Source organism: Stenella coeruleoalba, assembly GCF_951394435.1.
Source record: "Stenella coeruleoalba genome assembly, chromosome: 10".
Lineage (NCBI taxonomy): Eukaryota > Metazoa > Chordata > Mammalia > Artiodactyla > Delphinidae > Stenella > Stenella coeruleoalba.
This window is the reverse complement of record NC_137156.1, coordinates 60,483,528-60,510,759: the sequence shown is the minus strand read 5'-3', so window position 1 is coordinate 60,510,759 and position 27,232 is coordinate 60,483,528. Positions and strand designations below refer to the sequence as shown.

The window sequence follows — 27,232 nt, the reverse complement described above, 5'->3', positions numbered from 1 at the left end:
AACAGTGGAGGGAGGGAATGAGATCTGAGGGGAATCAAGTCTTTTTTTCCTAAATATAATTTTCATTTTTTTAAAAAAATTATTTATTTATTTGGCTGCGCCAGGTCTTAGTTGCGGCACGTGGGATCTTCGTTGTGGTGTCAGGGATCTTTTAGTTGGGGCATGCGGGGCCTTTAGTTGCGGCATGTGAACTCTTAGTTGTGGCATGTGGGATCTAGTTCCCTGACCAGGGATCGAACCTGGGCCCCCTGCATAGGGAGCATGGAGTCTTAGCCACTGGACCACCAGGGAAGTAGCATCAGCCTTGTGCTCTCTGTTAGCAGCTGGAGCTACTGTGAGGAATGAACGAGATAGGGATGATATTGTCTTACTGTAGGGGTGGTAGGCTAAATTATAGTTGTGATAAATGCTGTGAAGGGAAAAGTACAGGGTGCTGTGAGAATTATAGCAGGTAGACCTAACCTAATTGAGGAAATAAAGCAGACCTGAAAAGATAAACAAGGAGACAAGGGAAAGTACATCCCACTGCATTTAGAAGTGATGTCGGTAGCAGAGAGATGGTAAAGTTAAGCCAGTGTGTGGGGAGTTGAGCTTCCATTTAGACTCCTCTGCCAGTGTAAACGTCCTTCATTAGGGTCCTAAAATGATGGAAGGTTGTGAAACTTGGAAGCACATCTTTTGAGTCAGTGTCTTTTATACAGTCCGAGACATTAAGCATTCTGGTGCCTTCTTTTTGGATTGTTCTCACCCCATGAGTTTACATAACTCCTTCAGGTCTTTGCTCAGATGTCACCCTCACACTTAGGTGACCTAATTACCCTACTTAAAAATGTAGCCCCCTCCTTTGTCTTGTGTTATGTTTTTTGTAGCACTTAACACCATTTGACACACTGTATAGTTTTAGTTTACTAGTTGTGTATTTGTTTATTGTCTGCCTCCAAGTAGACCATGAGCTCTGTGAAGGTAGGAATTTTAGACTGTTCTGCTCACTGGTATAGCTCCAACTCAAAACAGGGCCTGGTATTAAATATTTTTGAAATAATTGGATGAAGGAAATAAGTAATAGGAATATTACCTACAGGGGGACTGTGGAGAGAATGAAGGCTTTTTCCACACAGGGGAGGAACAATAGATATTTGACAGAAATTGTCACTAGGTGAGATGAACTGGAAGAGAAAGGGAAACTGAGCAGCATTGTAGAAAATGAAAGGAAATAAAGGACTTCGATGGAGGGGATAAGCTTCGGCAATAAAGAGGGACACCTTCTAAGACTAGAGAAGACACTTTGTACTGATACGACTTGTGAGCTAATAGCCATCGCCTTAGATATTTTTAAATCTTTTTAGGTGGAATGCAAGCTTTAGGACTTCACCTGACAGATCCAAGTCAACGTCTTGTTCAGAATTGTCTTTGGACTCTGAGGAATCTTTCAGATGCTGCAACTAAACAGGTAAGTTCTGAGTAAACTGGTGCCTTAATGAAAAGAGTCAAGCTGAATATGTCCTGAGCGTCTGTTTTCATCTCCATAGGAAGGGATGGAAGGTCTTCTTGGGACCCTTGTTCAGCTTCTGGGCTCAGATGATATAAATGTGGTCACCTGCGCAGCTGGAATTCTTTCTAATCTCACTTGCAATAATTACAAGAACAAGATGATGGTGTGCCAAGTGGGTGGTATAGAGGCTCTTGTGCGTACTGTCCTTCGTGCTGGTGACAGGGAGGATATCACTGAGCCTGCCATCTGTGCTCTTCGTCATCTGACCAGCCGACACCAGGAAGCTGAGATGGCCCAGAATGCTGTTCGCCTTCACTATGGACTGCCAGTTGTGGTTAAACTCCTACATCCACCATCCCATTGGCCTCTGATCAAGGTAAATTGTCAGTGAAAGTAGAAGGTTGCAGAATTGAAAATGAACTGCCTCTGACTATTATTAGATGGCTGTCTAGGCACCGGGCATTGGTAAGTAGGAGTTGTATGCTTTAGTAAATAGGAAATATGTCTGGGATGGAGGTGAGGGTTTGAAGTGTTTCTGTAGTCAGTTTTACTTTCAAGTGATTGTGATAGATGTAGTGTGTTAGGAATTTTAGGGTAAGAAAATGGTTTTGTTGAGTTGTTTGCCAGTTCTTTACTCTTCCTTCTTTTCTGCAGGCTACCGTTGGATTGATTCGAAATCTTGCCCTTTGTCCCGCAAATCACGCACCTTTGCGTGAGCAGGGTGCCATTCCACGACTAGTTCAGTTGCTGGTTCGTGCACATCAGGATACCCAGCGCCGTACATCTATGGGTGGAACACAGCAGCAGTTTGTGGTAGGTGAATCTTAATAGTGACATCTGGCTATTTAAAAGGAATGCAAAAATCCATAAGATTCTGAACTACTGAGGTCATTGGCTCCCTCCATCCTCCTGCCTGCCTGAAGGGCTGCTTGCTATTGACTAAAAAAACTGACGTGTCTCTGTGGCTGCATAGAAGATAAGAAGGAGTAATGTGGCCCCTAGTGGTATGTCCTTTGACATGTCCTTAACATCGTTGCCTCCTCAATCGTACAATGGGGGTGTGGAGTGTGATTTACTGCTTTGGGGTCTCATTTAATCCATACAAAAGGTTCACATCCTTAGGAAGTAGCAGAGCCATAATTTGAATCCAAGTCTGTCTGATTTCAGAGTCTCTTATCCCCCACTGCAGTTCTACCTATAAATGTTTAACGTACCTTTTACTAGCTCTTCCAAGAGTGGTTTAAAACTATTTCCCTCGACTTAACGAATGCCAACAAATTACAAGACTAAGTAGTAGCATTTCTGGGATCTTTACCTATAATCTTAGCCTGAAACTTTGATGTCAAGTTTGCAGTCTTAAAACTAGCTTCATTACAAGTATCTAAAGACACTTCTGATTCCTCAGAACGTGTTTTAAGACTCAGACCTTCAAAGATTCTCTCGTATTTAATCAGGTTACTTTAGAGAACAAGACTTTACAAGAACAGATCTTGAGACTCTGATTGCTAGTTGTGATATGGATGCACTCATTAGGAGGCTTTGCCTTTCTCTATTCATTACTTTTGGTGTTGGCCTGTCTCCATGAGGTGGCTTAATAGAATGCAAAGGGTACCTTTTAAAATCTCTCTAGGAAGAAAGGAGCTTTTGTGTCCTTATAAAAATGAAGTTGAATATAAAAGCTGCCGCAAGTAGCAGAATTATGACCTTTTAAAAAACTCAGATAGAGGGAAAGGAGATTGTAGTTATATTTTGCAAAAGCTAACTTCCTTCTCCCGTATAGGCTATCAGTTGAATAGTCTTGGAGGGGGTGAGTGGACTTTCTACTGGCAGCTCAGTAGAATTTTAGCAGTTGGTGATAAAACTTTGCTAAGTTTTCACCAAATACACATAGATGTACAAAGATAGAGGGAGCATCTGAAGGAAAACACTGACATAGTCTGCACGTTACTTTCCCATCTTTGTGTATCTTTTCTTTATATATCCCTTTACCCAGAGTGATTGGTGCCCTGACTGTAAGAAAGTTATCTTTGGGATTCAGAGGTATATTGAAGCTGTGCTTTGCTGTGCACAGTACCGTGATGGGGGAGGGGTGCTGCTTGGAATTAGTGCTGACAAGAGGCCACTTTCAGAAAGTGACATTCAACTGAATGGAGTCCACCTTCATTCCTGAACTAATTAATTGCAAATTCGGGGGAACTTTGGGTTTATAATGTGAATAATCTAGTAATTGCTACTCAGAACAGAAAGCCTTTCAAGTATATAAACTTTAGAGAGGACAATGCCCTATTTATTAACCATATTTCTTTTGGTAGGAGGGGGTCCGCATGGAAGAAATAGTTGAAGGTTGTACTGGAGCCCTTCACATCCTAGCTCGGGATGTTCACAACCGAATTGTTATCAGAGGCCTAAATACCATTCCATTGTTTGTGCAGGTATGTTGCTTTTAAGTGAGGTGTTCTAGATTCTGTGTGTCAGTAGAATTTCAGGATTTTAAAGATAAGCAAAATATCAGGAAATTAGAGACCAAAATAGGGGCACCAGCATTTAATTTTTCATCTACTATCACCATTTCTAAAATGGCAGTACTGCCCATGCTTCCTGTTCAAAGTATAAAAAATAGAATCTCAGTGTGTCATGTCCTTTCAGTTGAATACATTTATGAAAAATTCCCTTCGTTTTTCTTGGGCAGTAGAAGGAGAAACACTGGGACTAGAACCTCAAGAAAGGAAGGAGACTTTCTACTCCACCTTTAGGGTTGCTCAGTTTTGAAGGGACGAAAGCTGGTCTGGGCTGCTAGAGCACAGGCCTCCAGCCACCTCTGGGTCTTCCAAGTTTTAGCTTGAATAAAACTCTGAAGAAAAGGTTCATAGCTAAAAATGCTCTAGAAAACCATTGCTCCTGAGCATCACTCAAGAACATAAATTTAGAGCTTATGATTTAATACAAGCAGTACAAATACCGCTTACACTCTGAATTGGGAATGTTTACAGTGCAGTGGGTGCTTGTCATGTTTTAACTTTAGGCTTAATTAGGTTTTGGGTGTATGTTTTCTCCTTAGCTGCTTTATTCTCCCATTGAAAATATCCAAAGAGTAGCTGCAGGGGTCCTCTGTGAACTCGCTCAGGACAAGGAGGCTGCAGAAGCTATTGAAGCTGAGGGAGCCACAGCTCCTCTGACAGAATTACTTCATTCTAGGAATGAAGGCGTGGGTAAGTAGGAAAGGAACCAGAGCCTTTAGCTTGTGTACAGTGACCCCCAGCTTCTCCTCAAGGACCTTTATTCCATCCTTCTCCCAGCAACATACGCAGCTGCTGTTTTGTTCCGAATGTCTGAGGACAAGCCACAGGATTATAAGAAACGGCTTTCGGTTGAGCTGACCAGTTCTCTCTTCAGAACGGAGCCAATGGCTTGGAATGAGGTAGGCAGCGTGAGCACGTTTATTTGGCTGTTTGCTAGAGCAGGTATAAGGCGGTTTGTGGTTTCCTCTCAAACCACTCAGTACACGTTCATTTGCACTGACTGTGTCCTTGGCTTGAATATTCATTCTTTACACTCTTTTAGCAACTGCTGTGAGGAAAAACTACAGCTTTAAAAACAGCCTATTCAGAACAAACAAGTTAGAATTTCCAAGGGAGACAGATGAAAAAGTTAGCAGATTAAAGAACATTTTTCAAAAGGTTGTTAGGAAAGAGGCAGTCTATTAACCACTGTTAGTTGGAGGTCGGTTTATCAGTACTTCTTAAAAAATGCTCAATTTTTCACCTACTTTTCTACTTGAATTTCTATTAATTTGTTCAGTATTTGTCCTCAGTACAGTTGTTCATTGAAACAGTAGAACCACCCTGAAAGTTTTTTCAATTATGGTACATAGTCATAAAGTGAATTATATTTGTTGAATGAAAGGAGAAAGATCCTGTATATTGTTAGGTGGAAAAAAAATAAAGCAAACTGCCCAACAGTGAGTAGTATGTTAGTTGGCTGTTTAATAGGCAATCTTAATATGTTCCATCTTGAGCTCTGAACTGCCTCACCCACTCCCTTTCTCCAGACCTCTCCTCTCACAGTTAATGGCAACTTTGTTCTTCTAGCTGCGCAGGCTCTAAAAGTCTTTTCATATAACATATCCTGTCAGCAGCTCCTTTTGGGGGTAGACACTTTGCCTGTTTTGTTTCCTGTTCTATTTCTAGCACCAGGAACAGTGCCTGGCACGTAGTAAGTACTTAATAATGTATACTTGTGGAAAGAATAAATTAGTATTTTTAATACTGTGTGCAATGGGAAAACATGTTTCTCTAGGTATCTCTAGGTATCTTTGAAGGGTAGAGTTTGAAGTATTTCTGTATTGTATACATCTGTATTTCAAAATAATTCTGCATTTTCTAAGTATTTCTATAATGTTTGAGTTCTTTATTCTTTTCATAATCTGAAAATAAGTATGTTTTCAAAATATTGGACAGTATGCTTTGAGTTGAGAATTTTCATTTTGCTTCTTTGCTTTATACCTGTTTATCTAGACTGCTGATCTTGGACTTGATATCGGTGCCCAGGGAGAACCCCTTGGATATCGCCAGGATGGTATGTGTCTCACATTTCTTGATTATCTCCAAATCAAGCTAAAGGTCCAAAGCTTTATCAAAAGAGCTGGTTTGCTCATCTGGGAAACCAGTGTTGGCAGGAAAGTAGTGGTAGCAATTAAAGGCAGTTCTTAAATTCTAGAGTCAGCAACAGTATCTTTATTGGAGCACAGGGAATTCTGAGCCACACACTGAGCAAGCAGTAGGATCACACCAATAAATATGTGTCACTACTGCTAGGCCTCCGCAGTGCAGTGCAGGATGTTACAAGTCGCCTGGCTTTTTATTCAGTTTTTTTTGTTCAGAGAACCCATAATACCTGTGTCTACAACCCACCCAGGAAGTGAGAGTATGGAAACTTCTGTCCCCAAGCTCAGCTCTGGGACGGGTATTTACATAGTTAGCTTTGCAGAAAACTCTAAAAATACAATTCAAACCTGGGTAGTGGCGAGTGGAGCATAATTAGGGGTAGACCACTAACAGCTGTAACTATTCATCTTAAATTTATAATCTTACCTGGTTTTTCCTAGTTAACCACTAAAGCTTATAAGCTTCTTACCTTTCACAGGTACATGTAAATGTTAACCCTTAATACAAAACATATAAAGGTTTCATTGGAAACTGGCACGTTTTCTTTTGTGGGTGTCGCCTGGACTTTCTAACAAATAGATTAGTTGCCAGACCTCCTTGTTATTGCCTTCACCTCCTGCCATGACTCCTTGATGCCTAGGTGTCACACACAGTAGATTGCTTGCTGCTGCTCCCCCCTCAGGAACCTGTCCCTGCCTGGGTAAATGCCAGAGGCTCAGGACTAGAACCTGCTGGTCTGCCTCTGGTGGAAACAGGCTTTGTGTGGCCTCGTGGGTGGCCTGGCACTGGCACTTAGCTGAAGAAAGCCAGACGCTGAAGAGGTTAGAAAGCAGCGCTTTCTGACAAGCTTGCTGCCCTTGGATGTCCCTAACCTTAGTGTTCACTTCTGTGTCTTCTCTCTCTCTCTCTCCCTTACCCATTTCGTTGCTACCCCTGACTCTCCTAGATCCCAGCTATCGTTCTTTTCACTCTGGTGGATACGGCCAGGATGCCTTGGGTATGGACCCCATGATGGAGCATGAGATGGGCGGCCACCACCCTGGTGCTGACTATCCAGTTGATGGGCTGCCAGATCTGGGGCATGCCCAGGACCTCATGGATGGGCTGCCTCCAGGTGACAGCAATCAGCTGGCCTGGTTTGATACTGACCTGTAATCATCCTTTAGGTAAGAAGTTAAAAAAGCCAGTTTGGGTAAAATACTTTTACTCTGCCTACAGAACTTCAGAAAGACTTGGTTGGTAGGGTGGGAGTGGTTTAGGCCTATTTGTAAATCTGCCACAAAAAAAGATACATTGAAAGGAGATGTCTTGGAACATGTGAATGTTCTCAGATTTCTGGTTTGTTAACGTGGTCATGTGTGGAAGTTATTAACTTTAATGTTTTTTGCCACAGCTTTTGCAACTTAATACTCAAATGAGTAACATTTGCTGTTCTAAACATTAATAGCAGCCTTTCTCTCTTTATACAGCTGTATTGTCTGAACTTGCATTGTGATTGGCCTGTAGAGTTGCTGAGAGGGCTCGAGGGGTGGGCTGGTATCTCAGAAAGTGCCTGACACACTAACCAAGCTGAGTTTCCTATGGGAACAATTGAAGTAAACTTTTTGTTCTGGTCCTTTTTGGTCGAGGAGTAACAATACAAATGGATTTTGGGAGTGACTCAAGAAGTGAAGAATGCACAAGAATGGATCACAAGATGGAATTTATCAAACTCTAGCCTTGCTTGTTAAAATTTTTTTTAAAATATCTGTAATGGTACTGACTTTGCTTGCTTTGAAGTAGCTTTTTTTTTTCTTTTTTTCTTTTTTTTGCAGTAACTGTTAGTTTTTTAAGTCTCTCATAGTGTTAAGTTATAGTGAATACTGCTACAGCAATTTCTAATTTTTAAAAATTGAGTAATGGTGTAGAACACTAATTAATTCATAATCACTCTAATTGTAATCTGAATAAAGTGTAACATTGTGTAGCCTTTTTGTATAAAATAGACAAATAGAAATGGTCCAATTAGTTTCCTTTTTAATATGCTTAAAATAAGCAGGTGGATCTATTTCATGTTTTTGATCAAAAACTTTATTTGGGATATGTATGGGTAGGGTAAATCAGTAAGAGGTGTTATTTGGAACCTTGTTTTGGACAGTTTACCAGTTGCCTTTTATCCCAAAGTTGTTGTAACCTGCGGTGATACAATGCTTCAAGAGAAAATGCGGTTATAAAAATGGTTCAGAATTAAACTTTTAATTCATTCGATTGTGTCACCTTTTTTTCCTTGTCACTTAGTGGTTTGCGAGGGTAATAAATTATTTCACTATGTGTCTTCCTCAGGATGAAGTTGAATAAACTTAAGTAATGATGGAAAGAGCCTTACTGCTAGTAGACGGAATTGTTTGTTTGCCAAGCCTCTTTAGCACTTACCCCTGGGTTAAATTGCACCAAAAGTGTTTCAGCCTTGAACGTTGATTCTGAGCTTGTGTAAGAAGAGGGGGGAGTCCATCGTCTCCAACTGAAGGACTCTGGGCTTAGAGCCTATGGCCAAGACTCCTTCATCCTGGCTGCAGCCATGTGTATAATCCTGCCCACGTGACTAAAGGCATCTAGTTCTTTGGCTTTCAGTATTGTCCTGTGTTGCCCAATAGGCATCCCCCACCCCAGACTCCATCACATGGTTTCATTCCTTTAAGGTAATAATGAAGAATTACTCACCTGGATTTGGACTTCAAGCACCTTCACAGAAGTGTGACTCATTTGGAGCGGGGAATTCCTTCAACTCCACTTTGAACTGATAGTTAAGATGGTTTACCTGCCGATGTTTATCTGAACATATCAGAGAGAACTAGAATGGGCCTTCTTCCATGCTCTCTGCCAGGTGAGCCTGTCATCCTGGTGGTAGGTCTGACAAGCTTAGTTCATCCCTGAGGGCAGAGTCAGTAGAGCTGTTTGTTAGAACTTGTGTTTTGGGCTTTAAAAAGCATGGAAGTGTTTTGTGCTTAGGGAGGGCTGTTTGTGATTTACTGTGTATTTAAAAACATGTATTCAGTACCTTTTTGTTGGATGAGGACCCTTTGAGAAAGCTTTATAAATTCTTCCCTGTGGTCTAAGATGTAATTGGGATTGGAGAGGAAACATTTGTGTACCTGGTGAGGGGGCAGTTGTGCCTCCAGTGCATGACACAGAGAGCCAAGGCAGCATTGCATAACTATTAGGTAGGCTAGAGCTATTGGTTAGAGTGAAGATCTCTAGTGAGTTCAGCTTTTAACATAAAGAACCACAGCAGGGTGGTTTTTTTTTTTAAAACCAGAAAACATTCCAGAGCTTTGCCTAAAATCATTATAGTTTTGAAGTTCCATGTAAAAACTTTACATGAAGGTTAATCTGATTCAGCAAAGGTAGTTCTGCAATGCACTTAGAAGGACAAAGAGCCAAGAACGGCAGAGACACTTGTGAAGAATAAGATGACAGGAGGACTTGTTCTGTCAGCTGTCAAGGCCTAACTATAAAGCTAGAGGTGGTTAAATTTACACTGTTATTGGCATGTGTGTAGAAGTATACACTAAGGGAACAGAATAAGATGAAGACAATAGACACTTTAAGGGTAGCACTGGAAGTCAGTGTGAAAAAGAGGGACTTTTTAGTAAAAGTGTAGAACAGTTAGGTAGCCATTTGGATAAAACTGAAATTAATGCAAGAAAAAATCCATGATCAACAAAATATCAGAAGCCCTCACTGGAAGCCCATGTGTCCAATAATTTGCAAGAGAATGGCCGCAATGCAGTAAAAGACCACAGCTTCAACACAATAGTATGGGTATATCTCAAATATGATACCGAACAAAAGCAAGTCACAAATGCATGCCGTAGGACTGCACTGGTGCAAAGAGAAAGGCAAACTGCTTTAAGGAGATCATCCAGAGATAGTAAAACTAAAGAAATTAGTGCCCCCTAAGAGGCAAGAAAATTTAGATTACCACAAAAAAACAGAATAGTGGTTACCTGGGGATGGAGGTGCGTAGGACATCTGATCCCATTGCAGTGACCACCAATGAGCTGAAAAATGAAGCTTTTCCATGTTGGATGAGGTGTTCTAGACATGAGGCTTTGATCTGGTTATTGGAATCCTTGACAGTGAAAGATCTTGAGATAAATATGTCTTGATTAGTGTAATAAAAACAGAAGATCCGAATCGTGCCGTATGGTTTGTAAACCAGCAGAGAGCTGAGTTGCTCCACTGCAGTTGTTTTGTTCTACTAGGTGAGAATCTAACTGCTTGCCTTGCTTGAGTGAACACCCATCAAATGCAATTAGAAAATAATGGGGGCGGGAGGCTGAAAGGTAGTGCTTCCTTTTTCTTATTCATCAACGTCCTGTGTGGTGTCCACTCCACCTCCCCACCTCATGCGTAATCTACAGGGGGGTGACTGGCCTCCTCTGCCACCTCAGCATCAAGCCTCTGAGAGGCCAGAGGCCAGGTGTGAAAGGCCAGCCTTCTTCCAGGTCACATCAAGACTCCACACCGCCCTGGTCCTTATTCTGGGCCAAGGCTGGTGCTTGTTGCCCCTTCCCTCCCTTGGCCTCCTGGAAGCTTGAGGCTGTTGGGGCCAAAGCCTCCTGAAACTCAGTGAGTCTTGTCCCCACCCCACTCCAGACAGGTCTCCCCAGGGGCCAAGCCTCTTTGGGCTTTTGTAGCTTCTTGCCGCCCCCTTCCCTACCAGTTCCCTCCTGAGGCTCCTACCTCAGCCCCTGCATAAGTCCATTTATCAGAGAGATTTATTTCTACATATTTTTCTGTTGTTGGAGGAGGGAGAATAAAGGGCATTTTGCTTCAAGTGGAGGCAGGAGAGACCCAGGTCCTCTCACTATCGCTCACTATGGACAAAAGCCTTAGCCACCAGAGCCTCCGCTTCTGAGCTGTCCCACAGGGCTAAGAGCTGCCTTGCATTCACAAAATTGACCTCAGAACCTCATGAGGTAATAGGGGAAATCTCATGATAATATGGGAAACAGGAAGAGCTAGACAAGCCCAAAGAACCGTCAGTCAGTAAATTCTGTTGCTGCGTCCTACAGAGCCACTTGCTTAGCTGCCAGATGACTGTCAGTTCCTCTCAGGATACCCTCCAGGCCAGAGTCACCCCAGATAGATCGTCACAGAGGGACAGCTCACTGGGCACCTACTCTCAGGCTGTAAGTTGAGGCAAGGTCTCAAAGCTTTGGGCCTGTTGTTAGGGAAAGAAGGCAGCCTAGTGCAGCCACTCGCCGGTCCGCTCTGCTCCGCTCCATGCAAGGCATGCTCCTGCTGCCTCCTTTGCCCCCTCACCCTGCAACTTCAGTGATGCCATTCATCCCTGGGGGGCTCAGCCGACGGACTACATGTAGCCAATTAGCAAACAGCTAAAGCTTGGAGGTGGTGGGAAGAGGAGGGCCGGTAGTTACCTGGGTCTGGGCCTCTGGTCACTGTGAGAATCCTGAGAGCTCTGATGGGTGGCTGGGGCCCAGGTCTTCTCAGAACTGGAGCCGGGGAAGCCACAAAAGGGTATGGGCCTCTCGTGTGGGGCAGGGAAGGGCACTGCTCTCCGCCTCCCTCTTGTCTACTCAGCCAGACTGCTCATGTCCCTGCCTCAGCTCATTAGGATTGGGGGTGCTGCTTTCATAAGGCACCTTTGTGAGAAGGACAAAAAGGAGGACATAGCCTCATGCCAGGTGCAGAACTTGGCGTGGGCTGGCTTTAGCGCCTGTCCCCCTGCACTGAACACCCTTGGTGGGTACTAGCCCTGCCTGGGAACATCTCCTCCTTGCCCCTTGCCTATTCAAATACGCCCTTCCTCAAAGAGGCGAGGCTGTGGGACTCAGGGCCAGGCACGGTCCACTTAACGTGGTTCTGGAATTTTAAAACTTTCCTCCTGTTTCACCTTAAGCAGCAAAGACTCCTCCCTGCTCAACTCAAAAGGGTAGAGAAAGACGAATTCGATGGCTCTGAAATACCTTCTGGGGGACTCTAGGTCCCGAACTCCAGGGTGCTTCCCCTAAGAGCTGAATGAAAGAGGAGAGAACAGATTTTCTGGGAAAACAGGGAGAACTGTGCCTGTTCCCTGGACCAAAGAGGCAAAGCAACAGGAGCTGAGGGCCAGGCCTCCAGCTGCTCCCCATCAGCTTCCCCCACCCCAGGAACAAATCCAGCCAGGCCAGGGCCACCTGGGTGCACAGCCTGGTGATGGGCACATTGCCCAGCAGGACTTCCTGTGGGCAGTTAGGAGGCTATGAGAGCAGAGGACACTGCCTGCTCCTGGGTGGGGTTCCCCCTTACAGCCCTGCTACTCAGCTCGACTCTGGACATCCCACTGGCAGACACACAGGCTGCGGAGTCCTAGTCCCGAGTTCAACCCAGCAGTGGGGCCTTGGGCAAGTGGACTGGCTCTTCTGAGCCTCAGTTTTCTCACCTGTGAAATGGAGATAAGAAGGTCTGCTTGGCAGGTGGTGAGGTTTAAATAAAGTAAGTGACATCCACGCCTTTGACGGAGGGGGGCACGGAGCTGCCGTGTTTGTTACAAAGCCAAATGGAAGCTGGCACATTACCCAGATCACCGCGGCAAAGTGGGCCTGTTGGCGACAGTGTGCCCAGCTTCCCGTGATGCAGTAGGTGTGGGGCCGCCTTTGTGCCCCTGTGCCTCCCGCTTCTGCGTCCCCCGCCCATTCCCCCCACATAGGGGCTGTTGCCTGGGACAGAAGCCCATCTGGGCTCAGGCAGTGTGTGTCAAGGGGCAGATCCCCTCTCTAAGCAGCCCAGAGCACTGCAGCCACTGATCTAGTCGAGCCCTTTCATTCTGCAGGTGGGGAAACAGAGGACCCAGAGAGGAGGCCAAGGAATGTTCTCAACTTGCTCACCTGGTTCAAGCTGCCCACGGTCCACCCCTCCCTCCCTCAGTACAACAGTCCCAGCCCCTTTCCGCAGTGTCCACCCAGTATTTTCACAGGCTTGACTCTTACACAGGGGGCACTAAGGGCATATGTGTGAGGAAGAAGCCGGAATGGCTTCGAGGATAAGGGGGGTCACTGGTAGAAGTTGGGGGTATGATTCTACCTTGATGCCATCATCCCATCTAGATGAGCAGATCTTCAAGGAAGCCAGCATTCCTTGAGCGTTTTGCATTCCTTTAGGCAAAGTTTTAACCACCTGTTCCTGTTAGTGCAGTCTTGCCCAGTTCTCCCCAAGATTCTTGGAATCACTTCATCCCTGAAATGAAGAAAAGCCAAGCAGGTAAAAGTAGGAGGAAGAGAAGAGACTATAACTTCCAAAGGCTTGCTCTGGAGCTGTAGCTGGGAGAGCATTCCTGCCTAGCCTGTTAAATCTTCTCCAGAGAAGCAAGATGCTTATAGACGCTGGCAGGCCTAGACTAGCACAGGCAGTGCAGGCTTTAGCAGAGGCCTACCTGGCCCACACAGGGAAAGAGCATTCTGAGAACAGCTAGCAAACCTGGGGTTCCCAGATGCATCACACATGCACTGAGGAGGTCCATTCTGAGTGGGTTTTCTAGGGTCTGGAGTTAGATCATCTCAGCCAGAGGTTCTGGGTTCAGCTGACTTTATTAGATCCAAATAGAGCTGTAGGTGCCATGTGGTGAACGTGTGTAGCTGAGGGTGGGTGCCGCAGAGTGGGCTCGCGCTAAATGCCTTCTTGCCTAGTGTCCAGCAGCTTGGAGGATCTCCAGGGCCAAGGAAGCCACTGCACTGTTGGCCGACGAACTGTGAGAAAAACCAAAGTAGAGACATTTAGGCATCCCCAGGGTAAAATGCTCTGTCTTCCAAAGGGGCTGGCCTCTTTTGCACCCGAGTACCTGATGGACCAGCTGCTTCCCAGAGCTGCCCCTAGCATCATCTTGAGAAGCAGAAACAGCGTTTGCAGGCTCCAGGGCCATGAGGTGAGGACCCCGCAGCCCACAGTCCCACAGGGGCTCAGCACTGGCCCTGCCACCCACCCCTCGACGTCTCAGCCCACTTTGGCCAGGTGCACCGATGCTGAGCTGTGAGGGCAAGTCAGGCGGACGGCAGCCAGAGCCTGCTGGCCCGAGGCCCACAGTGAGCCTGCCCGGCGCCTGCCTGCAGCTGACTTGTGCCATCCAGCAAAGATCCCAGCTGCTGACACTCCCTGCTCCATGCTGCCCCTTCCTGGCCAATCAGCCAGAAGCTTTGGGTTTCTTATTCTCATAGGTGTGGATGTGCAATTAAGAGCTTCAAATGGAAACTTCGTTATTGGAGCAACTTGTTTGAGACACATTTAAACCTGTGCCTTAACAACTGTCACCAAAGAAAAGAATGGCGCACAGCAGTGTGCCTTGAAGTATAAAATTAGCTGATAGCACACCCTTCGCTACACAGAAATACAGCTGTTGCCAAATGCCAGGGGGCTGCATAAAAGAGGTGGGTCGCAGGGGGACAGGACTGTGGTCGGAGATGGTGCCATGCATTCCTGCTCTGTGCATCAAAGGCCCCTTTGAGGGCTGAGGGAATGCACTTGAACTTGGCCTGCTCCCGGCTGAGACCAGGCTACCCGGGTGGAGCCGTGCTGCCCGCTCCACCTGCCAGAGCAGCCCTTGGGGGCCAGTGACCGGCAAGGAGGACACACCCACCTGGCAGGGCCCCATCAGAACTGAGAATGCTGCCATCCAGTCACTCTTTGTCAACATGAGAAACCCTTTTTCTGGTGGGGCCATCCGAACAAAGCCCGAACAGGACAATTTCAGAGCAGCAGCCTGTCGGCCAGTATGAGATCTGCCTGGTGTAGACGTGTTAGTTGCTGGAGTGACACGTGTGGGTATGGAAGAGGCCATCAGCCTCAGGGAGGCACGTTTTCACATGCTTGGTCCAAATTTGGGTCCAGCGCTCCCAAACTGGTACAGCACGAAGATGTGCCGGCCTCGGACCCAGCTGGGGGGCGGGGGAGTCCCACACAGGCAGGCCGTGGAGAGGAAGGGCTCTCAGCAGCTCCCCACTCAAGTCCATGCCTCCCGGTGGCTCTCCCACCCTCTGCCAGCACACATCTGCTCTGCTCACAGGGGCCTCATCTCAGCTGTCTGCACAAGCCCAGGGTCCCCAGGTATGGTCATCACCTGCTCCTCACAAAAACCAGTCTAGCGGAAGGCCTGTGGCCCAGCCCGGGGAGCCAGTGTCCGTGCCTCACACACCACAGGGGCCACCGGGCTGAGCAGGGGCCCCTCCCATCAAAGTCAGCCCGTCCTTCCCCTCAGCTCACAGTAACCACGGGTAAGAACTGACATCTTTGGCTTAAGCTACAGAGTAAAGGGGGTGGGGTAGGCCAGGAGGCGCTGTCCCCTCCCCACCCAATCCAGGATTAATACAACAAGGCTGCCTGGAGCTGAGCCTTCGCAGACTCACCTTCCCAGCAGTACCTCAGCCGCATATGCTCCTCCAACTAATACAAAACCCCAAACACCAGGAAGCAGATTCCATAGAACCTTGTGGCCCTGAAAACAAACTACCAGGAATGCCGTGCACCACCCCGCGTCCCGCACACCCAGCGAAGGCCAGGTACCCCTTAGCAGGGGGGGCCTCCTCCCCAGGGCAGGGAGAGCAGCTGCAGCTCAGGGGCCACCACGCCCTCCGGCCGCCTCCCTCAGCTCTGGGGACAAGGCACTCACCCGAGTCATTTAATCAAGCCCCTGAACCGCCCCCAGAGCCCACCTGCCAGGCCCTGGCACTGTCACATGCAGTGAGCCATTACACAGCACACCGGCTGCCTAAAGGGTGGATACCCGGGGGCAGTTCTCTCTTTATTCCCATGCCATTTTTCTCTGGTCACGTGGCACTAACATTTTAAATGACTCGTCAGCCCTACCTGCCCCCCCCAACCCCGGAACCGCCTCTCCAGGGAGTGCAGGGGTGTGTGCGGCAACGGCAAGAACCCTCCCAGCGCCCTCACTACACCAGTATCGGCGTCACCGGGGGGCTGGCAGAGAGGCCGGTTCCTCCCTCCACAGGGTGCAGCGTGTTCCGGGTGACACGGCCGTCCTGCTCTCGGCACCTCACTTCCAGGATGCTCTAGACGTACTGACTGTGAAGCTGAGGACTGAGAGGCTGACCTAACCTCAGCTTCTCCGTGTCAAACTGTTCTAGGCGTTCAAGTTTTCCCTCTGACGGCAGCCGGGGCTATAGAGTGGGCCTCCAGACCCTCTGCAAGGTGGTGGTAATGGGGCCTCTGGCCAGGCTGCTGCGGGGGGCACGTGTGCACACACAGGTACTGCTTTTCTCATGAGGTTCATCAGGTCTCCCACCTGGTCATAATCCGCTCCCGTCGCCATCTGTACATGGGAATACGGCCTCCCCGCACTGCAGGGCCGGGATGCTCTTCTTTTCTCCCTCCCGTTACCTCTCCCTGCCTCCACAGTGGGGACTCCTGGGGGGTGGGGGGGCAGAGTGGCCCATCCCACACTGGGAGGGAGGGATCTCAGTGGGCAGTGTCAGGCGGGAAGGTGACGGTCCCTGGTGTGTAGGGGAAACTGGGGGTCGGGGGAAGAAAGAAAGCGGAGAAAAGGAATGCCAGGCTATTTCTGAGCCCAGGTACGCTCTGTGCTGCTCCTCCCACAGCCCTCCTGGGCCTACGTACCCCCCAGCCGGAGCCAGCCACTCCAGAGCCCGCAGGAGGCTGCCCGAATTCTTGAGGCTCTCCAGGTGCTTCTCATTGGAGGTGATCTGCAAGGGAGGGAGAGGAAAGCGGTCGGCTGGCCCATCCCCGACCCATGATCCGTTGGACGGGCACCCTGAGTCTCAGGCCACCAGTGCTATTGGGCAGTGAGCCCTGAGCCCCAGTGCGCTGCTGACCACGGAGGCAACCCTTGGGGTGAGCAGGAAGGAGTCCTGCTGCAGCTGGAGATGCGCCAGGGGAGGATGGGGTGCCTCCTGTCGGTCCCTCAGGAGGGTCTGTGTTCTGGAAGCCTGAACATTTCAGTTAAAGCAGATCATGGGTGAACAAACTTTCCAGTTGTCGGTTCCGGGACCCAGTGGGCCCATGCGTCCCAAGCCCGACACAACCTCTTTCATATGGACAGAAGGATGATGCTGGGCTCCCGTGATCTCAGGAGCCTGGGAAAAGAAAGAGGCACTAGGAATCAAACTGGTCACACCCTCACCTGCGTACCCTGGGAAGTGTGCCTCTGCCAATGGCCACCGTCCCGGGAGACACAGAGGAGGGACACTTGGGCACCGGAGGCAGAATCATAAACTCTCAGGGCTGGAAGGGACTCGGATAGGTGCTGACCCAGCCCAGGCTCCTGGAGACCTCCTAATTCAGCCCTTCGGTAAAACGAGTCCATGCCCTACGAGGCAGAGAAGACTTCAGGAATGAACCTTGATTCTGCAATTCGACTGTTTCTCTTAATTCACCTTTCATGTCCTATTTTTATCTTTGATATTTAATAAATATTTTCTAATAAACACTTGTATGGAACTTCACATTTCAGAAGGCTCTGCAGTTTCCTGTACATTTTCTCACTTATCCCTTTCAGTAGCCTCACCTTGCAAGGTAAGCATGCAGTGTGTTTTATAGATGAGGTGACTGAAGCTTAGTGAGATTAAGGGACCACTACGGCAGTACACAGGGAGCTTGACCCTAACCCCACATGAGGCTGGAACCAGGCTGGCCTCGGCTGTCCCCACCATTTTCTGTCTTTCCACTTGATCATAGCAACCAGGGCTGGATTATCATCTCTCTAGTTCTCAGGGAGAGGCTGAACATTTCTTAATCAATCACTCATGGTGATAGGAAGGTCACAGGGGTAGTTAGACCTTAATGTGGCCTCTGAATTGCACGTGAATGAATGTGCACCTGCACTGAGACCCTATCCCGCTTCCTGAGCGTGCCAGACCCCGGCTGCCAGCTCGACTGCATCAGGTGTCATTTCTGCAAAGATTTGCATCTTAAAAGAGCTGTGTGTAAATTTGTTCTGAAATTACACCCCACTTGATGAGTTCAGAAGGCTGCTGTAGTTCAATTCTGTCTGAAGCAAGCACAAACTTACCCTGAAAGGGTCTTCAGCGAGGATTCCCATCTAATTTTTCTCAAAACCCTGCCTCATACAGCTCAGTTGAGCTACATCCAGACTCACTGCCCTGACCAGCCCTACCGTGGGATCGTGGGTAAGAGGCTGTGCTCCAAGTTGCAAAGAGATAACAAGACTACATTCACTCACGAGGCTAGTTGGAAGGTGCAAACAGAAGAAAACTATGTGATCAAAGGGAGAGACGAGAATAGCACCGTGTGCAGCTGACATAAATGCAAGCATAAACAAAGTCAAGAGAATTCATTGAAAACTATGTGATTTGGCCACTTACCTGAACTCTTACTAGCAACGTCAACTGTTGTTCTATCAATATGAGTTAATTAGAAAATAAAAATTTTAAATAATATCAATCAGAGGTTCGAGTTCTGGGAAAGACAGAGAAAGCACATGCCACCCTTTCCATGTAAAGCCTGAACAGAATGCACAGCGCAGCTCTCTCAGAACACTGAAAAGTAAACAACACTGGCAGACTGGGGAAGGACCCTGAAACCGAAGCGCCGTCTCCCCTCTCCCTCCAGTACAGACCACCTTGAACTCAACACACCCAAACCCCAGAAGTGGGGCACACGAGAGAGCCCCAGGAGAAGCCAGGCTTGAGGAATGGGAAAGGAAACTTGGAAAAGCTCAGAGAGATTAGACGAACCCCCCCTTTCCTTTTCCTCAGTTCTCTCTTGCCCCAGGCCCCAGGCAATTCTGTGGTGGCAGTGGTGGCAGCAACAGGAGCCAACAGCCAAAACTCTTCTCTCTCTCTCTGTTCTCACAGTGTTTGGCCCCGACATGACGGTTGTGGAGGTTAAGCAGTTTGTGGCCAGACAGAAAATGGGAGACCAGGGAGCCAGAAAGTACTGGGGAGATAATAACAGGGAAGAGCTCAAGAAAGCAACCCCATAAAATTATTTATGAACTTCTAGGCTCACCTTCAACCTGTGTTGGTTAAAGTAAAAGGTTAAAAAAGATACACCATACAAACAGGAATCAACAGAAAGCTAGAGTGGCTGTATTAATATGAGGCAAAGAAGACTTTAGAACAAAGAAAATTATCAGGGATAAATAAAGACATAGCATCCTGATAAAAGGGTTCTCTCACTCAGAAGATAAAACAATAAATGTGTATGCATCTAACAACAGGAATTTAAAATACATAAAGAAAAACTGATACAACTGAAAGGAAAAACAGACAAGTCCACAGCTGTAGCTGGAGACTTCAAATAACTCTTATAGTAACAGATAGGATGAGCAGACCAGAAATCAGCACGGATATGGAAAAGGTGAACAACACCGTCATCCAACTGGATCTCACTGATATTCGTAGAGCACGAAGCCCAGCAACAGCAGAATTTACATTTTTTCCCGAGAATCCAGGAACATTCACCAAGGTATACAATATTCTGGGTAATAAAACAAATATTTACTAATTTAAGAGAGCTGAAATCATATAAATTATATTCTCTGATCATCATGGAATTAAACTAGAAATAAATAACAAAGATAACAAAAATATCTCCAAATCACTTGGAAGTTAAACAACACACTCAAATAATCCAAGGATCAAAGAGGACATCCCAAGGAAAATTAGAAATGATTCTGAGCTGAATGAAAATGTCAATACAATATATCAACGTCTGTGGGGTGCAGCTGAAGTAGTGCTTAAAGAGAAATTTATAGTACAATACTTACATTAAAAAAGAAACGTCTCAAATCCATAATCCAAGCTTTCATGTTAAGAAACTAGAAAAAGAGCAAAACAAACCCAAACCCAAACCCAAAGAGGGAAGGAAAAACAGAGCAGAAATAAGAGTAATGTGGTAAATGTAGGCCCAAATATATCAATATCTAAATTTACCAAGTACTACAAATAAAAGATTAACTAACATTGTTAGATTAGATATAACCAAAATAAAACACAACTACACGATGCTCACAAACATACCTTAAATATAAGAGCACAGAGCAACTGAAGTTTAAAGAACGAAAAAAGAGACGCCACACAAATTGTAACCAAAGGAAGTTGGTATAGCTAATATCAGACAAAGTCGACTTTAAGCCAATAATTATAACTAGGAATAAAGAGAGACAGATCATATTTATAAAAAGATCAACTGGGCTTCCCTGGTGGCGCAGTGGTTGAGAACCTGCCTGCCAATGCAGGGGACACGGGTTCGAGCCCTGGTCTGGGAAGATCCCACATACCGCGGAGCAACTAGGCCCGTGAGCCACAACTACTGAGCCTGCGCGTCTGGAGCCTGTGCTCCACAACAAGAGAGGCCGCGACAGTGAGAGGCCCGCACACTGCGATGAAGAGTGGCCCCCACTTGCCATAACTAGAGAAAGCCCTCGCACAGAAACGAAGACCCAACACAGCAAAAATAAATAAATAAATAAATTTAAAAAAAAAAAAAAAGATCAACTGACCAGGAAGATATATCAAGTCTAAATTCTAAACGTACCTAATAACAACCTCAAAATCTGTAAAACAAAAAAGTGACAGAACCAAAGTGAGAGTTACACAAATCCATAATCATTCTGGGATATTTTTCAATCTCTCCCAGTAACATGCATACGAAAATCAGAAGGGATATGGACGTTTTATACAACAAGATTAACAAACCTGACCTAATCGACATATATAGAAAAATTCATCTAACAACTGCAGAATATATGTTCTTTTCAAATGTCCATGGAAACTTTTCAACATACACCACATGCTGGGTCATAAAGCAAGTTCTGACAAATTTCAAAGATATAAATCTAACAAAATATGTCAGGATCTATATGTTAAAAATTATAAAATGCTGAAAAAATTTAAAAAAAACTAAATAAATGGATATAATGTGTTCATGAATTAGATGACTCAATATAGTAAAGATACTAATTTTCCCAAAACATAGGTTTAATGCAGTTTCTATCAAAACGCCAGCAGGATTTTTTGCAGACCCACACAAACAATATCAAAGTTTTGACAAGCGTGCAAAGGTAACTGAATGGGGGAACATTTTTGAACACATGATGCTAGAACAAATGGACATCCCTATGCAAAAACATGACCCTAGGAACATATCTTAATACCTCAAATAAAACATCATTCAAGGGAATTCCTGGGCGGTCCAGTGGTTAGGAGTCCACGCTCTCACTGCCGAGGGCCTGGGTTCGATCCCTGGTCTGGGAACTAAAATCCCATAAGCCGTGAGGCATGGCCAAAAAAAAAAAAAAAAAAAAAAAAAATCATTCAAAATGGATCATGGATCTGAATGCAAAATGTGAAACTATACAACTTCTGGAAGAAACTATAGGACAAAAGATATGAGACCTTGGGTTTGTTCATGAGTTTTTAGATACAACACAAAAGCACAACCTCTGAAAGAAAAAAATGGACAAATTGGACTTTATCAATGTTAAAAACTTTGCTCTTTATATATGTATGATGGAATATTAATCAGCCATAAAAAGAATGAAATTTTGCCATTTGCAGCATGGATGGACCTGGAGATTATCATACTAAGTGAAGTAAGTCAGAGAAAGACAAATATATGATATCACTTATATGTGGAGTCTAAAAAATAGTACAAATGAACTTATTTTAAAAACAGAAACAGACTCACAGACATAGAAAACAAACTTATGGCTACCAAAGGGAAAGCAGGGGGGATAAATTGGGAATTTGGGATTAACAGATACACACTACTATATATAAAATAGATAAACAACAAGGACCTACTGTACAGCACAGGGAACTATATTCAATATCATGCAATAAACTATAATGGAAAAGAATAAAAAATATATACATATGTATGTATAACTGAATCACTTTGCTGTACATCTGAAACCAATATTATTGTAAATCAACTATACTTCAATTTAAAAAATTAAAAAATAAATCAATAAAAATTTTTAAAAAGCCTTTGCTCTTTGTAGAAGATTGATAAGAGAATAAGACAAAGCACAGACTAGGAGAAAATATTTGCAAATCACATATCTGATAAAGGACTTTTCTCCAGAACATATAAAGAACTCTTAAAATTCAGCAAGAGAATAATCCAATTTTTTAAATGGGCAGAAAATCTGAATAGACACTTCATCAAAGAAGGTATTATAGATGGCAAACAAGGACATGAAATGATACTCAATATCATTTGTCACTAGGGAAACACAAATTGAAACTACAATGTAATACCACTACACACCTATTAGAATGCCTAAAATTCATAAAACTGACAATAACAAAGGCCAGCCAGGATGCAGAGTAACAGAAACTCTCATTCATTGCTGTGGGAATGCAAAATGGTACAGCCACGGTGGAAGACACTTTGGCAATTCCTTATAGAATTGAACGGAGTTTTACCATACGGCCCAGCAATTGTACTCTTAGGTATCTGCCCAAGAGAAATGAAGACTTATGTCCACACGAAAACCTGTGTGCAAAAGTCTGTAGTAGCTTTATTCAAAAATCACTAAAAAGAAAAAGGAACCGAGACGTCCTTCAACAGGGAAATGGAAAAACAGCTAGGAAGGCCTTCATGCCTTACTTGGTATATAGGTCTGACTGGATTTTTAATGAGATATCAGTAAAGATAAGTCTGGATAATTTTTGAAAAGATAAGACTTTTAATTTGCCTTGCTAAATTATTTTGCCCTCTGACACCAATTTCCTAGGATTAGTCAAGCTTGTAATGTTAGGATTTTAAATGGCTTTGAAATAATCCTTTGGAATGAGTGACTCCTTTCTCCCAGAGTCTGGGCTCCTCTTTGGCCGCCAAAGGTTATAAATTATGATGGGTACCGACCTTCTTTTAGAAACATCCCACTGTATTTATCAGACAGTGTGGCCTTTAACCTTCTATTTTCTCAGTACTTAAACTTTGTTAAACAGCAAATTGTGGGTCATCCCACCTCCTCCTCTTCTGAGTTACCTAAGCAGAGAACGTTCTGGGCTCCCTGAGACCCGTCCTTCATGAGGCAGGAGGGAAAGTGACACTTGTCCACTGAGATACTGAATTCACGGCTGAACAACTGCTGGAGAATTTCTCGTGGCTCTGATGACAGTAGTCAAGAGCGAGCACTGCAGTGACTCTCTAAGAAAATAAATAATGCAAGAGGACACTAGCGAAGAGTGTCAACACAGTACCTTCCTCCTGTAGTTAATATTTTCATTAGAAGTCACTTCCATTAGCCAAGACAAGGAAACAATTTTATTTTGCAATAATGTTCTATAGCAGAGGTTCCTGGACCTCTAAGAGTCCATGAGTAGATTTTATTATTTCAAAACATCAAATGGCAGGTGTCCATTTCCTGAAAACTAAGCCATGCCCGCCTCACATTCTTCCTGCTCCTAACACATCTGACTGGTAGCTGGATGGCTAAAGTCAATCAAAATGGAAACATGAATTATACTAAATACATGCAGTTCACCTGGTAGACAGGCATCCATTCAAAACATTGGGATCTTTAAGGGAAACACCATAAAAAGGTTGGGAATTTGAGCTTAGAATGAAGATCAACTTGGAAAGACAATTCCTCCATCTCTGTTTAATTGAGGGGATATGAAAAAGCAGATGATGGACTTTGGGTTATTCAACCTTCTGCTACAGCCCCTTGAACGTGGGTTGTGTCAATAAGCATTCAGGAATCACTGTGTAACCAAAACACTGAAAGGAGAGGCTGGTGTCCTGCAGAATCATCCCTCACGTTCCCACCAGGCTCACAAATTGTAAGGTAGTGGCTTTTTTTTTTTTTTTTTTAAACACACCCACCGTCCAGGACAGAGTGTGGGCTGGCTCCTTTCCGGATTTCAGCTTCCCAAATGCAAACTACCAAAAGAAGCCATCTCAAGCCCTCGGTAATGACAGGAGCCTGAACTTGGCAGCCTCCTCAGTGTGCCCGGGGGAGCTGAGGGGAGACTAGGTCTCCCGGGGCACAGTGGCCACCGGGGGACAAAGCCAGGCCTGGTGCCAACATTCCTCAGCAAAGGCCTTAAAAACGCGTTAAGTCAGAATGTACTTTACTTCGTATCATCGTGATACATTGTGAGTTTATGCCCGTGAATCTGACTCACAGCATCGTCCTCCTGCAGCTCGTAGAAGCTCCGCTGCCAGCGTCTCTGGTTGGAAACGGTTTCACGTGTGGAGCTCCGCAGCCGTGAGTGAGGCAGGCACAGGCAGGCCGCCGGCCTCTGTTACGAGTGTGTAATAATACGTGTCTGTCTCTTCCCTGATCCTGAATGTGTGTGGCACGACGCCGCCAAGTTAACCTTAGTTTTCTAATCGTGAGTTCCTCTAGACAGGCCCGGGCAACACGGACAGACCAGAAAAAACCCAGCAGACGGAGCTGACGAGAGCAAGCGTGGCCCAGGTGCTCCCCGGTGCTTGTTGTTACAGACACACACTTCACACACGGGAGGATTATTTTAATTCCGTGGCCTTCAGATCTCATAAATACGAGTAAAAACAAGCAGGTAACGATGACAACTCTACTTCAGAGAGTTTCAATTTCAAAAATAAACCTGTCCCTCGAGCCCCTTTATTTTGTTCTCTTAACATATACTTTGTCTTCTCTTCAGTTAAGGTTTTTGTTACTTCAAAGCCATTTCTACCCCTTGCATATCGAGACACGCTAACCCCTTGCCGTCTGATGCCAGGCTGGAATCCGGGAAGAACCTCTGGTCGGCGTGATGGAATCTGGCAGTCCCTCCCCGCTTTCCACCTGGCGCTCACTCTGGGTGTCTCCAGAAATTTCCTGAGCTGCCTTTCACATCCACATTTAAAGCAAGACTGTATGAACACAAGCTGCTCCGCATCCTGGCCCGTGGGCGTCTTCCATGAGTTGCTGAATGCGTCCGGGGTGGAAGGGAGTAATTCTCGTGCACGGCCTGTGGCTGCCTCATGGCATCTGTACCTTCCCGGGAGTCCATTTAGAAATGTCACATTCCTCAACAAAAGGCCCCCTTCTGACCCAGGCTAGTAATCAGGTGGATGATCTGAAGGAAATCTAGAGGCATCCCTAAGAATGCCTGTCAGTAGATCTGCTGATCACCAAGGAGTGAGGGGGTCCAGCTGGAACCTACACTGGGGCATCTCGAGGGCAGAGGTGTGGGCCTGTGGATGAGGCAGGCCCAGTTCCAAAGCCTTAGTCACCCGGATTTGGCCCAGATCCTGTGAACGCAGGTTCTCTGCAGGGAGACCGAGACATTACGCCGAACCTGGGTGGTATCGGGCCAGAAGCGGCACCACCTTTGCATCCAGGTGGACTGCTACGGAGGTGTTCTTCCACGCACTGCATGGAGCCCAGTGTAGCTTTAACTCACAGGGAGACCCTCACAGCACAGAGGCCCGGGAAGACGGTGGCGTCCGGATACAGTGATTCCTCAAGTTGAAGAAGGCTGAAGAGGAAGAAGATAGCTGAGCTCCTCTTGTTCAAAAGCACCCATGAGTTTCCATGCCGAGCATTCAAGGAGAACGGGGAGGGGAGAGGGCGGGAGGATGCACAGGGCGTTCACCAATATGCACAGTCAGAGCTAAGAAAACCCAGGTTTCAGGTAAAAACTGTCGTGATTCACCTTTGTCTATAAAACTAACTGAGTCAGCAGGCCTTAGAGCAAAAAGAGCTTGGAATTTGGTTCAAGAAAGGAAACTACCATTTCTGAGCACCTGTTATGTGCAGGAACAGAGTTAAGTGCTTTCAAATAGGTGATCTTCTTTCTGACGACCATGAAAAAGAAGTATTCCTAGGCTCACTTTACAGAAGAGGAAACGGAAGCCAGCAGGGCTAATGTGACTTGCCCAAGGTCACCTGGCCAGCAGGCAGTGGAACTAAGACCCAGTCTCCCCACCTTCAAGATCCACGTGCCCTTCCAGAGAGTCCGCTCCATCCTCACGTCTGCTAAGCACACTGCTCAGCTGTTGGCCGACTGGCTGATTAATAACCATCAATGACCGAGAGACCGATGACACGGTGTTTCACTTCAGGCTCCGCTGGCTGCATGCCGGTGATCTAGTGTAAAGGCTTACCAACAGTGCTGCTTGCTGCCCCCTGCCACCCCGGTAGATCGTCTGGCACCCTTTGCTCCCCTCACTGTTGCTGTTGTTGATCTCCATCATTTCCAGTGGGAGCAGCGTCCACCGAATCGCTCTCCTAGACGGCGTCAGGGGTTCCAGGTCTTGACCGAAGGAGTCCCTGGATCATATGTACTTCCAGTAAACACACCCTGATGTGCAGACCACCACGCGCTTCGCAGTTTCTCTTAGCGCCTGGCGACCAGAAGACTTTTCTGCATCTCTCCTCACACCCTCAGGTGGAGGGCTGTCCCTGCTGGGGATGGGACGTGAACTTACAGTTTGTGTACCGTTATCTCCTGTTCTCTTCACAATAACCCTACGAGGAAGGTCTTCTATGACTTCACATTAGAGATGGGGTGAGGCTGGCATGGAGACCCAGATCTGGCCAACTCGCTCCACCGCCCTCCCTGCCCCAGTCGCCGTGCTGTCCTTTACCGCCCCCATAAGGGTCTGGCTGCAGAAGCAGCGGCACAGAGACAGCCAGTGGCCACTGGGGAAGGCGGGAGCTGACACCTTCCATGAGTAAGGAGGAGGCTGCCATTCTGGCCCAGGGGGAGCCAGCCCCGGCTTCCAGGAGCCCAGTCCCCGAAGGAACGGCTTGGCCTGCCATGTTTAAGACCGCAGTCTCTAGAGCCGGGGTCAAATTGGGGAGCACTCTCCTCTCATCTGATCTTTCCAGATTTGGAAAAGCAGCAAAAGCAAAGGAGGACGGATGGTGGGCAAATAGTTACCAAGTGGCATGGGCGAGCTGACCTTAGTGAGAACACGCCAGTGTGGAAGGATTTTCTTCTCTCTGTTGACCTTTCCTTCCTCTCCTCCTGGGGTCTGTACGCTCCCCAACCTGGCCCGACACCTCAGTTCTCCTCTCCAAACTCCCGTCTGTACCTGTGGGCACCTGCTAAATCCAGAGCTCATGGAAATGACATGCTGAGGATGTAAATGCTTTTCTTTTTCACCCCGTAAG

The 27,232-nt window shown here is 46.3% G+C and overlaps 2 protein-coding genes across 10 annotated transcripts in view; one reads left to right on the top strand and one right to left on the bottom strand.

Annotated features, from left to right (window-relative positions):
- The window catches only part of CTNNB1 (catenin beta 1), a 42,087-nt gene extending 33,686 nt beyond the window's left edge, over positions 1-8,401 (top strand). For 2 of the 4 annotated variants that reach the window (XM_079933609.1, XM_079933612.1), the window contains exons 8-15: positions 1,347-1,450; positions 1,530-1,868; positions 2,147-2,305; positions 3,805-3,924; positions 4,551-4,701; positions 4,789-4,910; positions 6,007-6,067; positions 7,103-8,401. In XM_079933609.1, the coding sequence (XP_079789735.1) occupies positions 1,347-1,450; positions 1,530-1,868; positions 2,147-2,305; positions 3,805-3,924; positions 4,551-4,701; positions 4,789-4,910; positions 6,007-6,067; positions 7,103-7,311 (1,265 nt within the window). In that variant the 3' untranslated portion in view covers positions 7,312-8,401. The remainder of the gene's footprint in view (positions 1-1,346; positions 1,451-1,529; positions 1,869-2,146; positions 2,306-3,804; positions 3,925-4,550; positions 4,702-4,788; positions 4,911-6,006; positions 6,068-7,102) is intronic. The other 2 variants (XM_079933611.1, XM_079933610.1) reach the window with 2 other exon arrangements.
- A 149-nt stretch (positions 8,402-8,550) lies between these two features.
- ULK4 (unc-51 like kinase 4) overlaps positions 8,551-27,232 on the bottom strand; it is a 521,183-nt gene continuing 502,501 nt past the window's right edge. For 4 of the 6 annotated variants that reach the window (XM_079933605.1, XM_079933607.1, XM_079933606.1 and 1 more), the window contains 2 exons: positions 16,765-16,850; positions 8,551-13,886 (listed from right to left, as the gene is read on the bottom strand). In XM_079933605.1, coding sequence (XP_079789731.1) covers positions 13,823-13,886; positions 16,765-16,850 — 150 coding nt within the window. In that variant the 3' untranslated portion in view covers positions 8,551-13,822. The remainder of the gene's footprint in view (positions 13,887-16,764; positions 16,851-27,232) is intronic. The other 2 variants (XR_013830122.1, XR_013830123.1) reach the window with 2 other exon arrangements.